Source organism: Vipera berus (assembly GCF_964194415.1).
Source record: "Vipera berus genome assembly, chromosome: 4".
NCBI classification, from domain to species: domain Eukaryota; kingdom Metazoa; phylum Chordata; class Lepidosauria; order Squamata; family Viperidae; genus Vipera; species Vipera berus.
The window spans coordinates 67,987,812-68,005,047 of record NC_138206.1 but is presented as its reverse complement, the minus strand read 5'-3'; the positions used below and the strand labels follow the sequence as shown (position 1 = coordinate 68,005,047).

The window sequence follows — 17,236 nt, the reverse complement described above, 5'->3', positions numbered from 1 at the left end:
CCCCCCCCCGAAGCTTAGGGATTTCTTGCTTTTGAGTTCTTTTTCCCAGAACCGGTCGCTTGTAGAGAGGTAAGGAAAGTAGTCTCACCCGAATCAGCTGTTTTGTTTTCCACTTGTTAGTATTCTTTGTCTCCGACGATCAGCTGCTTCTGGCTGACTGCATGGGTGCAGTCAGCCTTTCTTCCTGCCGGTCCTGAGGGCTCCTTTGGATCAAGCAGGACAGCTATCACTGGCCCGCAATCTGCAAAGTTTCACCCTTTGGCCAGTCGCCTCTACGGGGCGACTTTTGGTCCTGTTGGACCCCCCAGAAATCAGGTAGAAATAGGGCTTGAGGAGCGGATCTTCATTCCCCAGCGCCCATGTTGCAGCGACGTCATTGGAAACTGCCCCCCCCCCAAATATTATTGTTAATTCACTGTCTTAAGCAGTATTCTTACTTGGGAAGAGAATTCCTCTTCAAAAGTACGGCCTAGTATAATCATATAACAATTGTTTTGAAAACTACACATTTTGATTTAAAATGTTAAATCAATTACTAGATTGTCAACTCGTTAATCAGATGACTCTTTCATTTCAAAATTATTATTGTTTGCTTATATAGTTGATTATAATTTGAAAATATTTGCTTAGTCTGGGTTGAAATGTCTACTCATACTTACCAGCTGAATTGTCAGGTTTTATGGATTTAGTTTACCTGCTGCAACACAGTGTCTCCTTTTTAATATTTTAATATTTAGAGCCTGCTAGTGCAAAATTATATTGTGAATTTGCTGGGCTGTTCCTATGTTCTGGTCTCCCAGGTAGCCTCTTGCCTAGCAAGTTAATCTATGCTTTTGCCTTCAGCATTCAAACACATAGCAGCTGCAAAGTGAATCTTGACCGCTTGCTTGAACTGGCCAGCATTCCTTCCAGCTAGCCAATGGGAGACTGCAAAAATGTAAATCAGCCAATGCTTCCTTTCTTTGCTGTTTACCTTCCAAAACTCATATTTGTGGAAAGATAAAGAAAAGTAAGTTGGTCAATGCTTTAGTAAGGAAACATTATGTGGGGAAAGAATACCAGGGTACCAACTGGTAATTGGTCCATGGAGGAAGAAGAATCCCAAAGGAACAGTGGGTTGAAGTAGTTTTCATCAGGGGGCAGCAAGTCTGCCTGTAACTCCAGAGGAAGCACTATAACAGTTTTGCAGTGTTTGCTCTGGAGCAGAATCTGAACTGATGAATTTGGAGGGTTTGGCTTGGCTTTCATCACAGCACTGTCAGGATATATACTGCAAAGCTTGTAAGCCGCCCTGAGTCTTCGGAGAAGGGCGGGATATAAATGGAATTAAAATTAAAAAAAAATAAAAAAAAATATAAGGACCGCATAAATTTCAGAACTCATCTATTTTCTTGTCATAGAGACTTGAAAGCAGCTCTAGAGTGTCAGTGCACTGTTGTAAATGAGTCTCTTGCAACTTCCTCAGTAGTTCACCCCCACAATAGTCCTACACTTTGTTTTATATCAAAGTATTTTTATAAAGATGAATGGGAAATAGTCACAGGATATGGATACTGATGGCTACTTTTAGCTATTTCTGATTGCCACTGAGACTGTGCCTTTATACACGCGCACACGTGCACACACACACACACACACAGAGAGAGAGAGAGAGAGAGAGAGAGAGAGAGAGAGAGAGAGAGAGAGAGAGAGAGAGAGAGAGAGAAACCCTGCAGAAGTGGTGATGGTTGAGTTTTTATTGCATTACAGGTCAGTGGGTGTATGATATTTGAAAATATAATAAGTTGCCTTTGCCCTTGTCCTTAGGTTTTAAAAGACTTGATGGCACTGTTGAATGTTGTAATAACAATAGCCTCACAGATGTCTGCTTTTCATACAGTAATAAATTGAACAGCCATATGGTAAGTTTTTATATAAATAGATGAGAAAAGTACATGTTTTCTAAATTCAATAGTATACAAACTAGTTTTATGTCAGAATTATTGTATCAGAAATTAAAAATAATAAAATGAATGATATGAAAAGTGGATGTGCATATTTTTCATTTAAAAACACTATCTCACACTTGAATGCTCTAGCTAAATTTTCTCAAATGTTAGGGCTGGCAGAAATAACAGGATGTTGCAGTAAATAAGGTTTGATAGTAGACATAGAGCAAAACTAAACTGCTTACTTTTAATGCAAATAACCACCTTATTGTGCTGAAATGGCGTGTTCATATTTCTTTAAAAATGCCCTTTTTACTTCCAATATTAGAGAACATATTTTCTTTAGGATTGAAGGTTCTACACATAATAACCACCTTGTAACTAATATATATTGTTAGCCTAGTTGATTGGGGAAATGTAGACACAGTATATCTTTGCTTTACCAAAGGTTCTTTGACAAAAGAAGGACCCAGATTGTTGGGGGCAATAAGCTGACTTTGTAATAATGCTGCTTGGGGGGGGGGGCGAAAGCCCTAATAAGCAGGCATATACATAGAATGAAGGCTATTGCTAAGCACATTGATTGTGCTTAGATTGTAAGCCGCCCTGAGTCTTCAGAGAAGGGCGGGATATAAATGGGATTAAAAAAACAAAAACAAAACCTTTCATGGCATCCTTATTACGAAAATGGTCAAATACAGGTTTGACAATTCCACAGTTGCCTCAAGGATCATACTCAAAGTGTAGTTATAAATACTGTCAAATCTACCTGGAGAAACATCTCAAATAGAGCATTACATCAGCACTTTTATCAATGATATAGAGGAGGGAGTTGAAGGAATGCTTACCAAAGTTGCAGATGATAAAAGTTAGGAGAGGTTCCTAATAGCATCTAATTTATGCAGTCACCCATCTTATCAAAAGCATTTTCATGTTGCAGTATCCGGAACCTCAAAAAGAGGAAACAGATTATATGTATAATATCTTTTAACATAACAGACAACCACACAACTTCATTAAAAAGTGCTTAACAACCGTAACAACCTTTTTTTTAAAAAAATCACTATATACTATATGTCTGGGCCAACCAAAGTATCACTGTAGCATGCAAACCAACAAAATCAGTCCAAAGCATCTTAAGCAAACCTAAAGACACAGACATTAAAGAAGGCCATCTGAAACATACTGTATGATGTAAGGCCTATGCTGCACAGACATGTAGAAGATTGGCAGAATGCATCCACAAACATCATGTTGTAATCAGAAGACATGATGAAAATCATTAATGCCTCAGCACACAGACAAATTCAACCACAATTTCAAATGGGAAACTTGATACTGTACATTAAATTAAATCCAAAAGTGCTGGGGAATTCCTAGAATTCAGACATATCAGCTATCAGCCAACCCATAAAGTCAATCTATACCATGTGAAGGATATAACCGAGTCAAAGAAGAAGCAAACAGCACAGAACACATCCTTGCTAGCAATCAACATCCTTGTAAGAAGGGTACAGCATCACACAAACAGTCCAAGAAGAAACAATACCATAATAAACCATGAAGGAAGAAAGACTTAACAGCCAACTAATTCTACTCTCCCATTCACTTGATTATGTTACCTGGTAAGGAAATGCCTGCAAGAAAACAGCCAAGTTCAGCAAGCCAAAGAGCCCAACACTTTTTACCTGTCCAGTGATGTACCAAAAAGAGTTGCCTGTCTACTGGGCCAATGGTTCTATATTTCCCAACTCACTTTTAGTTGGATTTTTCTCTCATCTCTCCTTAATGTTCCCTCAGGTTATTTATTTAGTCATTCTGCCACTTGGAATATAACATTATGTTTATAGCATATTGTTGCATTTACAGCCATTGTACTTTGGAGATACTGCCTGGAAATTGTGGAAGTTTTAGTTTTGTAGAGCTCATAGAAGCCTCATTCTGAAGAAATGGTAATGAATATGTAAAATAACTAAAATGTAGTTTTCTTGTTTTCCATCTAGCTTGTCATGGCCTACATATAGTGAATGTTTCTCAATGGCATACATTTAATACTTACTTAAATTTCAGACCCAGTATGCTTGTTTGCCAGCACGGAAAACTATTGAGGCCAGTGAGCTCTGCCAAACAAACAAAGATTGCCCAAAGGATTTTATCCCAAGTACGTGTGTGACGCCTTCCTTGGAAAATCAAACCAAGCTCATAAGGGTGAAGCATCCTCCTCAAATTGATATGCTCTTTGTTGGTCATCCAATGCATCTCCAATATACAGGTATGTGTGATTTGGTGAGGATGCTAACAGAATTTGAGCATGTAAAAAACACAACATACAGATTACAGTTGGCTGATTTTTTCTTTCTTTCTTTCTTTCTTTCTTTCTTTCTTTCTTTCTTTCTTTCTTTCTTTCTTTCTGTTTATCAGGCATTATACAGTTTTTTATTGCTGCCCTATTTCCACAGTAATCAAATTTATATATTTTCATTTAGATTATATGCATATGTATTTGGTCATGTATGCAAAATAAATATACGTACTTCAGTTACAAAAAAGCTTACCTCAATATGAAGCTTATTCTGTAGCCATGCATTTCATAAACTGAAAAATAATATTTTATACATGTGTATGTATGTTGATCATTGGTTCTTAACTGAAACAGGGAAAGTTTGGGTAACTGGTTCAGGAATATGAAAATATTGCTACAAGACATTCTAATAAATGCTTTTGCATGGCTTCTTTTGCCATTTACCATTCTTTCAGTGTTTGGTAAAAGTTTGTCTTAAGATACTGAGTCCTAATTTTGTCACGAAATTAAGGTTTCTTAATCTGTATGTATATAGACTTTTTTGAACTTCATAAAGTTTATATTTTCAGCTTTAAACCACTGACATCAAAAACAAATCTCAACATAGATAATATTTTTAATATTTAGCCATAAATATAATGGATTCCTTTTATAGATAATTCTTGACTTATAACTGGTTGCTTAGCAACTGTTCGAAATTATGATGCATCTCCGTGGGGTATTTATGACCTGTTTCCAATGGGCAGGTCCCTGTGCCCATGTTCATGTGACTTCATTTCGAGTGCTCAGTAACTAGCCTGCATTTATAGCCATTTCAAGTGTCCTGCAGTGACATGACTGTGTTTTACGACATTTTTGCCAAACTAGGCATTTATTTCTGTTTTTCGGCAAAAATGCCCATTAAGTGAACCATTATTTTGCTCAGCAACCATGAAGTTCACTTAATGAGTGCCGCAAAAAGATCATAAATGAGTCTAGTCTAGCCTCATTTTATGACCATCGTGACTTATAACCATGATGGGAAGATTTCAATGCAATCATAACTCAAGGACTACCTGTATTTGTTCACTGCAGATAGTCCTCTACCTATGACTACAATTGAGCCCAAAATGTGTGTTGCTAAGTGAGAAATTTGTTAAGTGAGTTTTGCCCCATTTTATGATTTTTCTTGCCACACTTGTTAAGTGAAGGATTGCAGTTCTTAAATTAGTAACACCATTGTTAAGTGAATCAGGTTTTCTCATTGACTTTGCTCATCAGAAGGTCACAAAAGGTGATCATATGACCCCAGGACATTGCAATCATCATAAATATGAACCAGTTATCAAGCATCCGAAAGTAAATCGTATGACCATGGGGATCCTGCAATGGTCATAAGTGTGAAAATGGTCATGTCACTTTTTTCAGTGCCTTTGTAATTTTGAACGGTCATTAAATGAATTGTTATAAGTCAAGGACTACCTGTACTTTATGTAAATAACACATACCTAGGGACATGAATGCTATAGGCAGTTGATATGGAATATATTTCCTGTTTTTGTCTTTAGCTTTCTTCTACTAAAATACATATGTAATGTTCAGATACAAAGATCAGCTGCATATTATTCCTCTATACTATAGACAATTGATTCTAAAACAACAGTAAGTGTATTATGTGTTAGACCTGCTGTTTTCACAAAAAATAGACCAACTATGAATGTGGCATAGTTATTGAAGTGATGTTACCATACATCATGGGGAATGAAAGAAAAAGTTGTATTTGTTGTGAAGAGAGATTTAGACATGATTTGTGTTGAAATGCTCCTTGATTTTGTAGCAAACTTAGAAAATTCTTTCTTTGTTTAAGTGAGCCTCAGCAGCTTTGTACCTCGATACAGCTTTCTAACTTTGGACCTTCCTTTAATAATGGAAACATTTTGCAAGTATCCTTTCATATTTGTGTGAACTTTTTGAGAGAAGACACTGGGAGTATCTGTCCTGCATATAAAATATCCAATGACTACAGCCATTTGAGTTTTTACCTTTTGAACAGCCTCTTCTAACTTATTTTGCATATTTTGCCTGTGGGGTAGAATAAATATATATATATACATATACATACATACATATATGCATACACATACATATATACATATACACACACACGTGTGTGTGTGTGTGTGTGTGTGTGTATGTGTGTGTATAAAAATAAACTAAGTGAACACTGGGATAGAATAAGAAAAACTAAAACAGTTTTTATTGTTAAAAGATCAAGCTTTCGTTGCCAATGTCGTCAGGATGGAAACGTTGGGGTGGGGAGATCGCATTTATACTGTTAGTGTCTGCGCTCTGCTCATGGAGCGCGTCACCGGTGTGTTCGTTGAGGCCATCCAGATGCGCGACGACTCAAAGGAATACGGCTGGCCTCAACGAACAGACCGGTGACGCAGTCCGTGAGCGGAGTGCAGAGACACTAACAGTGTAAATGTGATCTCCCTACCCCAACGTTTCCATCCTGACGACATTGGCAGTTAGTCAACGAAAGTTTGATCTTTTAACAATAAAAACTGTTTTAGTTTTTCTTATTCCATCCCAGTGTTCACTTAGTTTGTTAATTTTAATATGCCTGGGATTCACATTTTTAATCTTATCAAGGAAAATTATACACACACACACACACACACACACACACACACACAAATAAAATTATACACTATCCATTTTCTTAATGGCTTACAAAGATATAATAAAACATCAGTAAATGTATAAACAAATACCGTATATACTTGAGTATAAGCCGAATTTTTCAGCCCACTTTTTGGGCTGAAAAAATCCACTTCGGCTTATACTCCAGTGAACAAAAAAAAAAGAACTGTCCCTTCGTTCGGGCCAGGCTGCTGAGAGAAGGGAGCGGCAGAGCCTTGCAGAGCTGGTAGAGGTGGCGGCAGTCCAGTGTTGTTTCTCCCCCTCGTGCGTGCGTGTGTGTGTCAGACCCACGGGAATGGCTGGTAGGGAAGCGGCATTCCGGCATTCCCCCCCTTCCTGTGTGTCGAGCCCACGGGGCTTGACACACAGAGAAACGCAAATGCCGGACTGCTGCCACCTTTACTAGCCATTCCTGCGGGTCTGACACACACACACACACACACACACACACACACACACACACACGCCGCCGGGCTCGGCTCCTCGGCAGGAGGGGCAGGCCCCGCCGCGCCCCCCTCCCCTCCCGGCCCGCAGCGCCGCGCCGCCGCCGCTGCTTCCTCCAGGCAAGTTGGGGGGGCTTGCGGGGCGAAGGCACCGGCCGGGGGGCAGGCAGGGCGGGAGGGCAGCCGCGCAGCTCAGCGCCGCCCCGAAGCCACAGCCAGCCGCCGCCACCCGCGTCCCGGCGGAGAGAGCCTGCCCTGCGGAGCGCGCTCGCTCGCCCGCTGCCTCGCCCGGGACCAGCGGCGGCGCTGCAGTCCGGCGCCGGGCAGAGCTCAGTCACGTAGCAGCCCAGCCAGCCAGCCCGCGCCCCCCTCCCGTCCCGGCCCGCAGCGCCGCGCCGCCGCCGCCGCTTCCTCCGGGCAAGTCGGGGGGGCTTGCGGGGCGAAGGCACCGGCCGGGGGGCAGGCAGGGCGGGAGGCCGGCTGCGCAGCTCAGCGCCGCCCCGAAGCCACAGCCAGCCGCTGCCTGCGTCCCGGCGGAGAGAGCCTGCCCTGCGGAGCGCGCTCGCTCGCCCCGAAGCCACAGCCAGCCGCCACCGCCCGCGTCCCGGCGGAGAGAGCCTGCCCTGCGGAGCGCGCTCGCTCGCTCGCCCGCTGCCTCGCCCAGGACCAGCAGCGGCGCTGCAGTCCGGCGCCGGGCGGAGCTCAGTCGCGCAGCAGCCCAGCCAGCCAGCCCGCCAGCGGGCGGACGGGCGGAGAGAAGCCCGGCCCGGAGGGGAGGGGGCGGAGTCGCCGGGGGCGCAGCCCAGGGCCCACGTGGGGACACACCGGTCCGGCCGCAACGAGCCGAGCCCGACGTCCACCCCCCCCAGCCGGACTGATCTCTGCCGAAGCTGGGGGGGCAACCCGGGTGGCCGTGAATGGGCAGCCGGGCTTCCTTGCCAGGGAAGCCCCCAGGGCGCCCCCAGAGAGGGTGGGCGGGCAGGGGGGGGTCTTCAACTCTCAGGGGGCTGCAGCCTCCTTCAGAAACCAGCCCCCACCTCAACAGAAAGAGGCCTTTTGCCCCCGAAAGGCCTTGGTCACTGAATTACAGAAAACAAAGAAACCTGTAGCTGCCCTACAGAGGAGTGGGGGGAATGAGGAGGGGAAGAGACAGATAGCGCTCCCCACTATGAAAGTCACCACGCTTTCAGTCCAGAAATAATTAAGGCACAGCAGAAATCCAATTCCTTTGAATGGAAATGAGGTTGTTTCTCCCCCTCGTGCGTGTGTGTGTGTGTGTGTGTGTGTGTGTGTCAGACCCGCAGGAATGGCTAGTAAAGGTGGCAGCAGTCTGGCATTTGCGTTTCTCTGTGTGTCAAGCCCCGTGGGCTCGACACACAGGAAGGGGGGGAATGCCGGAATGCCGCTTCCCTACCAGCCATTCCCGTGGGTCTGACACACACACGCACGCACGAGGGGGAGAAACAACGCTGGAATGCCGCCACCTCTGCCAGCCCTGCAAGCCTCTGCAGCCCCGGGGCGGCAGAGGCTTGCAGGGCTGGCAGAGGTGGCGGCAGTCCAGCGTTGTTTCTCCCCCTCGTGCGTGTGTGTATGTGTGTGTGTGTGTGTGTGAGACCCGCAGGAATGGCTAGTAAAGGTGGCGGCAGTCCGGCATTTGCGTTTCTCTGTGTGTCAAGCCCCGTGGGCTCGACACACAGGAAGGGGGGGGAATGCCGGAATGCCGCTTCCCTACCAGCCATTCCCGTGGGTCTGACACACACACGCACGCACGAGGGGGAGAAACAACGCTGGACTGCCGCCACCTCTGCCAGCCCTGCAAGCCTCTGCAGCCCCGGGGCTGCAGAGGCTTGCAGGGCTGGCAGAGGTGGCGGCAGTCCAGCGTTGTTTCTCCCCCTCGTGCGTGTGTGTGTGTGTGTGTGTGTGTGTGTGTGTGTCAGACCCGCAGGAATGGCTAGTAAAGGTGGCGGCAGTCCGGCATTTGCGTTTCTCTGTGTGTCGAGCCCCGTGGGCTCGACACACAGGAAGGGGGGGAATGCCGGAATGCCGCTTCCCTACCAGCCATTCCCGTGGGTCTGACACACACACGCACGCACGAGGGGGAGAAACAACGCTGGACTGCCGCCACCTCTGCCAGCCCTGCAAGCAGCAGAGGCTTGCAGGGCTGGCAGAGGTGGCGGCAGTCCAGCGTTGTTTCTCCCCCTCGTGCGTGCGTGTGTGTGTGTGTGTGTGTGTGTGTCAGACCCGCAGGAATGGCTAGTAAAGGTCCGGCATTTGCGTTTCTCTGTGTGTCAAGCCCCGTGGGCTTGACACACAGGAAGGGGGGGAATGCCGGAATGCCGCTTCCCTACCAGCCATTCCCGTGGGTCTGACACACACACGCACGCACGAGGGGGAGAAACAACGCTGGACTGCCGCCACCTCTGCCAGCCCTGCAAGCGGCAGAGGCTTGCAGGGCTGGCAGAGGTGGCGGCAGTCCAGCGTTGTTTCTCCCCCTCGTGCGTGTGTGTGTGTGTGTCAGACCCGCAGGAATGGCTAGTAAAGGTGGCGGCAGTCCGGCATTTGCGTTTCTCTGTGTGTCAAGCCCCGTGGGCCCGACACACAGGAGGGGGGGGGACGCCGCTTCCTTACCAGCCATTCCCGCGGGTCTGACACACGCACGCATGCATGAGGGGGGGAAACGCCGGACTGCCGCCACCTCTACCAGCCGTTCCCGCAGGTCTCACACACACACACACACGCACGAGGGAAACAATGCTTGACTGCCGCCTCCCTAGCAGACCTTCCCTGCGGGATGTGCTGCCAGGAAGCCTGGCAGCCTGATGAGCGGACCCTGCGAACCGCGGCCGAGCCAGCTCCGGGATGCTGCCAGAGTCAACGAGCGGCTCGTCGTGGCACAGAATATAGATATGTTGCTAAGAAGGGGCCAAGCTTATACTTATACTCGGCTTATACTCGAGTCAATAACTTTTTCCAGTTTTTGGGGGTAAAATTAGGGGTCTCGGCTTATACTCGAGTCGGCTTATACTCAAGTATATACGGTAGTTACAGATTAAAATGTTAACATTAAATCTTTAAAAAGCCTGAATAAATGAATTTCTTTGTTTATTAAATTTATAACATGGATAATTCCATAACAACTCTTGTCCATGGGAAGTGGGCATTCTAGACAATTTGCTGTCTAGAATGCTGACTTCCTTTTATGACAAGAAATAGATTAAGCATGTGGCTTAATGACTAGATTTCAAAACATTCTGGATAAAGATATGGAAATGAGCTGCACTTGTCAAGTTGAGTGTTAAGATCACATACCACACACTTTGAGGTTTCCTATAGCTGGGCTTTTCAACCTTTTCACAGATTATACCACTTTTAGGACGACAATATCTGGGGGGGGGATTTGGGGTTTTACTGATTAGATTCATTTGTTGTTATAGAAATGGCTAGTTTATAATATTATGGAAAAGTAAAAAGTTGAGGTTCAGCATTAATGCTTCCTTCTACTGCAACAGGGGAAGTCTGTACTTTTTCCCTTCTCCCCCTCACTTTTTCCTCCCCACTGTGTCCTACTATTTGCTTTTGTATTTTTGTCTTTTATTCTATAATCTAATAAAATGTTACAAAGTGTAGGGAAAAAGTACCTGTTTAGTTTCTTCGGTGGCAGTTCCTTTGCTGAATCACTTTCCCTTTGCACTGACAAATGTATGATGGATTTATCCATATTTATTAATATGCACCACTACCTTCTGAGCTCTCCTCCTGCAGTGTAGTAAGAATGCACCCCCAGTCCCTTCATTGTACCCCTAAAGACACAGGAATCAAGCACAAAGCAAAGAAAGGCTCACAAAAGCCTCCCAGAATAAAGAAACACTGACTACGTTCCCCCCCCCCCTTTAAGCTGCCTCAGGCGTGTCTCAGTTTAAACAATGTAGCAACTGGAGTCTAAAAGGCTCAGGCAATTGCGAAAAGCGATAACCTTAAATTAAGCCTGTTTACCTACAAAGAAAACTTGCTAAAAGCCGTAGACAAATTCAAGATGAGGTAAAACTAATTACATTTGTTTAAAGGGATTAAACCTATGGAAGCCAACACTTTGGACTCATTGCTAGCCTTTGTGAAACAGACTAAAATATTCCAATAACCGAAGCACACAAACCGAACCTCTGAATTACAAAACGCTATAAAATATAAAAATCCTTATGGTAACCAATTCAAGCTGCCAGTTGACCAGGAACCCACTGGCTTCCGAAATAAACTAATCTCCTTTCCGAAATACTGGTCTCCCAGCTTTTCATTTCATCAGCACCGATTGCATTCTCCTGGCTGGAGAAAACGAATCAGGGGACCTTTTCTTTCAGCAACAGCTTCCTTCTTCCCTGTCTCTTTTTCCTCACTGCCTGCTGAGTTCTCCTTCCATAGCTTCTTCTCTATCCCCTTCTCTTTCGCTGTTGTCTTTTTCCCCCTTTCCTGCCAAAACTACCTCCTTTGATATCCTCTCTTTTCCTCCCCCCCCCTTTTCTTCAGTTCACCTCCAGCTACACGCTGCTTCTGGAAGTGCCAGTCAGCTGGACCCCTGCCAGTGCTCCTGGGGCTTCTGCCGAGCCCCGACAGTCCTGCAGTTCCAGCTGCCTGTCCCTCAGGCTTGGGTCGCTTCAGCTCATTCCTCTCCCCCACTACACTTCTCTAGGAGGGTCACATGCCACATGCCAAAGTACCACTTGTGGTACGCATACCACTGGTTGAAAAGCCCTGTCCTATAGCATGTCCAAGACTGCTTGAGTTCAATCAGGGATTCCATTGGTAGTGGGATAGTCAATATAGCTATGGAAACATGATATTCACTTCAGCCATTTAAAAGAAGATACATTTCTTTCAGTGAAAATCTGGAAAGGGAGATAGAAACCATGTAGATTATAACCTGGGTAATTAGGTCTGCACCACTCCTGCACAGAGTACCAGGACGAGTTGGGGACTCATAAAGGAGACCTTGCCCCGTTCTGTTTGGCTTCTATAATATTAGAAGCTTTTCACATCTTTAAGCCTATAGGAACAAGGTCACTATAAGTACAGGTAGTCCTTGTTTAATGACTGCCTCATTTAGTGACTGTTTAGCAATATGTTTCATCATTTGTATGAGAATTGAATAATATACTGTATATTCTAATATGCTGCAATAGCATATAGCTATTGCTGAGAATTATAAACATGACTAGTGTTTTAGATTATCCATTTCCAAGTTAGAATAGCTCTTTTTTAAAACATTAAATAAAACATATGCAGTCATTTTAAAAAATTATTAATTTATTAAAGATGTATACTGCCGATAACTGGTGTAATGGCAGACTAGTTTTTATGACCATTGTAGGGGCAAATATAATGCTGTCTAAGCTTTATATCCTTTCTCAACATGTTTCTTCCTTATGTAAAGTCTCTTCCTTTATCTTGTATAAAAATACATTTTACAACTAGGACCTTACTGATTTTGGTTTTTGCTATCAATAAAGAATTATAAAGAATGAATAAAAATATTAGTTCAGTTACATTGCTGTGTTCCCAAATTTATATGTGTTTTTTAAAAATGACTATGATCATGTACCTTAACAAGCTTAAACAGATACCTGATTTCACTCTCTGGAGCACTGGCTGTTGTTAATGCAATTCCCTGTTTTGCTTTGGATGGCCAATGGATATTGAATTCTTTCTTGGAAGCTACTGCTAGCAAATTTATTGTTGAAAAGCAAAACAGAGAGCTTCTTGGCTTCTTAATTTTACTTGCTGGCAGTGCACTCTTGGCTGCTAATGTGGCCCTAGGACTCTGGATTGTGACAGCACGATAACATAATAGCACATTTTGATACCAGTTATGATGCTGATCCCGAAAACATTGAAATATATCACCTTATAAAATGACAGTTGGGTGGGTCAATGGAAAGAAAAATAGCTTTATTCTTTTTAAGAACGTGTCCATAGATACCTTCAAACATGTTTCTTGTTACCTTTGAAGTCCTCTGACCCTCCCGCTTGACCATACTCAGCATTGATTCATAGAGGCCCCTATGGCTTCAGAGGCATTATCAGGAAATGGTGCTCAGAGCTCAATGATTTACTCTGCAGTTCATTTGATTGCATGTCAAAGCCAAAAGGAAGAAAATTGGACACTGTTGCTACTTAGTAAGCTTTGACATGTTAGGAACAATGTAGAAGGGTGACATAGTAATAAAAAGGTATGACATATCCCTAGTTTTAGTTTGGCATCAGTCTCCCTAAAGCATCTAAACATTGATCCCACACTGAGAAATAGATGAAATCCAGCTTCTCTCCCCCCCCACCAGAAGTCTTTCTTCAAATCACATTTGCAAAGATAGAAATGATGAAAGCCCGGCTGCACCTTTATAATTCCAAGAGTCATTAGGAAAGTGGCTTTAGTCTTTAAGCATTCTGATTTGTTGGCTAAATTCAGAGAATCATAGAGTGTTATTCTTGATTGGGTAAAGCGACGGTATGCCTTTTCTCCTATCTTACTGTGCTTTGACAACTTTTCCTTAGTTTTATCAAACATTAATGATAAATGGAAGACTGTCACTTTCCAATAAACTTCTTCTATAGCTATTGGTTTGGTTTTAGAAGAAATTTCCTATTACACCTTCCTTACCTGCCTGACCACAAGATTATACTGCTATCTTTTGTGTATTTGAATTGATAGTTCTTCAGTACTGGACTTTGGAGAGGAAGACGCCAAGTATTTCTGTTTTCCTGGAGCTGGAGTAAAGAGAGAAGACCAGCCTAGAAGGGTGGAGAATTCAAGTGGACAACAATCATGTGTTAGAAAGTTCAGCCTAGCTGGTGGCTTCCTATCATAATTAACTTTTACTACTGAATTTCCCTGAGGTCCCTTTGCCATTTTTAAAGAAGAAATTATACTGCAAAGTGACCATGGCCATAGAGATGGAGTGCCAAGATTGCTGAAATTGTTAAGTGAAACAACAGAAGGGTCCTGGGGGGGAGTGAGAGTGTTGAATAAATATTATTGCCAAATAGTACATTTTTAGACGGTTGACTCGGTGGTGACTTTCCTTTCAATGCAGAATCAAAATATGGTTTTGGGGCTCAGGCTATCTTTGACTTGTATTTAGGATTGTCAGTGGAGTGCTTTCTGTGAATGTAAACAGCATATTTATGAATGGATTTCTGTTTTATTATACTTGTATACTTGCAAATGAGCCTAAACTGAAAAGACAGGTATATTATCTTGTAATTATAAGCAATTCAAGATTTATTTCTTGAAAATTAAAAGACTTTTTTCCTTTAGTATTTTTTAAAAAAAGAAATATGCACTTTCCATTCTCAGGTAAACTTATTCATAAGTGGATGGATTTTAATGGTATGTCTTTAAGTAATGTGAATTATATATCGATGGATATATCTCTTCACTGTGTAACCTTTTGTGTCCAGAAGTCAAGCCTTAAAATGGATTTTGAATTATCTGACATGACTTTTCAGAAAGAAATGACTGTACATTTTGTTGATGCTTAAAAAATATATGTAATATTTTGCTGAAAGTTCAGAGCTGATAATCATATTTCAAGTATATTGTAGGATTCTTTTTGCAAATGCTACTGCTCATTTTGTTTTCCTTTGTAAATTGTTCTATTTGTGTATGCTCTCATTTTTCATATTTTCATATACTTGTAGTTTTTAATTCCAGCCCCAGCTATTCAGTTTTGTATCAGTCTTACATATGGAGAATGACGATGTCATGATGATGGTGTTTCAAAGTTCTTGGGACTATCTAGCTGTTCACAACAAAATTCTTATATAGTTAGGAAAACTAGAAAAGGCCTCATTGGCATTGCTACAAATTGCTCTTTCTGAGCCTCATTTTCATGAGAAAAATGGTGGATTTCCATTTTGTAAAATATGTATTACAAAGATATATACTACAAAGAGAAATAATGTGGATATGGAAAGGTATTTTCCACGGCTTGAATGGGAAAGACTTCCTGATAGAATAGGCATATATACATCTAGTTATAAGCCTAAAGTAAGGGCCATTGATAATTTATAGTTCATTCATTTAAAAACTTATTTATAAACTAGGGTTTTAAATTCAGACTGATTGTAGATACTTTAATTTATGAGATATCCTAAACACACTCAAGGAATAAGTTTCACTGAGTTCAATAAATATTTATTTTGAGCAAACAGGCTTAGGGTTGTGCTGCACAATTATAGTAATGACTTTTTGTGAAGCCTCTGGGTTCGTGTAGATATTAAATATTTATTTTACTGAATAATCTAATTATGATTATTGTAATTGTATGCATGTCTCCTGTACTAGATTATAAAATACAATTTTTATTTATTTCAAGCTATGTTTCTCCAAAGCTTATTTGCTGGTTTGCAGAACTGTTACTTTAGCTATTGGCCATTTTATGGTTAGACAAATAACATAGTCTGTAAGTTCTATTGTTATAAATGGAAATTAGTCTTACATTGTCTTACTGATAAAACAAATGCACTTTAAAAGCTATTAACTATCAAAGGAAATAACTGTACAGGTAGTCCTCAACTTACAACAATTCATTTAGTGACAATTCAAATTTACAATGGCACTGAAATAACCATTTTTCACACAACTGTTGCAGCATTCCCATGGTCATGTGATCAAAATTAGATGCTTGGCAACTTGCTCATATTTACGATGGTTGCTCATGTGATCACTTTTTGTCACCTTCTGACCAGCATAGTCAATGGGAAAGCCAGATTCACTTAACGGTGTTATTAACAGCTGCAGTGATTCAGTTAACAATTATGCCATGAAAGATCGTAAAATCGGCCAAACGTTACTTAACACCTGTCTTGCTTAACAATAGAAATTTTGGCTTAATTGCCATAAATCAAGGACTATCCGCATATGGGTAGTCTTAATATTATTGTAATTTCTGATCATTGAAAGGTATTAGCCTTTTCTCCATACTATACAGACAGACACATGAGACATGTCTCAGTTTGAGTCTGAGACTTGATTCTTAACATCTGAGGCTGCAATAAAATTAAGCTTGCTTCTGAATAAACATGAATAAAAATAACATTTGGATACTAAAAGGCCACATGGAGAGCCTTAGTATTTCTTTTAATTGTAATCAGCAATAGAAAAAGCCGCCCAGGGTAAGTCTGGAGACGGGCAAGGCTGAAGTCAAATAAATAATAACATACTTCAATAACTTCTAATTAATATTTATTTCAAAGTTGGAATGAGGACTAAGAATTGAGGCCTTTGACTATGGTGCTGGAGAAGACTCCTGTGAGTCCCTTGGACTGCAAGGTGATCAAACTGGTCAGTCCTAGAGGAGATCAACCCTGACTGCTCTTTAGAAGGCCAGATCTTGAAGTTGAAACTCAAATACTTTGGCCACCTAATGAGAAGGAAGGACTCACTGGAGAAGAGCCTAATGCTGGGGAAGATTGAGGGCAAGAGAAGAAGGGGACGACAGAGAATGAGGCGGCTGGATGGAGTCACTGAAGCAGTAGGCGTGAGCTGAAATGGACTCCAGAAGATGGTAGAGGACAGGAAGGCCTGGAGCAGGGGTCTTCAAACTTGGCCCTTTTATGACTTGTGAACTTCAACTTCCAGAATTCCTCAGCCAGCATGCCTGGCTGAGGAATTCTAGGAGTTGAAGTCCACAAGTCATAAAAGGGCCAAGTTTGAAGACCCATGGCCTGGAGGAATGTTGTCCATGGGGTCGTGACGGGTCGGACACATGGTTGCAACTAGCAACAACAACAACATGTTGAAATTACTAAAAATACTCATACAGGTTGTCTTCAACTTACAACCACAATTGGGACCAGAATTTCTGCCTATTTTACAGCCTTTTTGG

At 42.6% G+C, this 17,236-nt stretch overlaps 1 protein-coding gene across 1 annotated transcript in view; it reads left to right on the top strand.

The window, feature by feature from the left end:
* MBTPS2 (membrane bound transcription factor peptidase, site 2) overlaps nucleotides 1-15,723 on the top strand; it is a 34,330-nt gene extending 18,607 nt beyond the window's left edge. The window contains exons 8-11 of the mRNA XM_081326339.1: nucleotides 1,807-1,901; nucleotides 3,999-4,200; nucleotides 6,077-6,152; nucleotides 12,970-15,723. Coding sequence (XP_081182465.1) covers nucleotides 1,807-1,901; nucleotides 3,999-4,200; nucleotides 6,077-6,152; nucleotides 12,970-13,192 — 596 coding nt within the window. The 3' untranslated portion in view covers nucleotides 13,193-15,723. The remainder of the gene's footprint in view (nucleotides 1-1,806; nucleotides 1,902-3,998; nucleotides 4,201-6,076; nucleotides 6,153-12,969) is intronic.
* The last annotated feature ends 1,513 nt before the right edge of the window (nucleotides 15,724-17,236 follow it).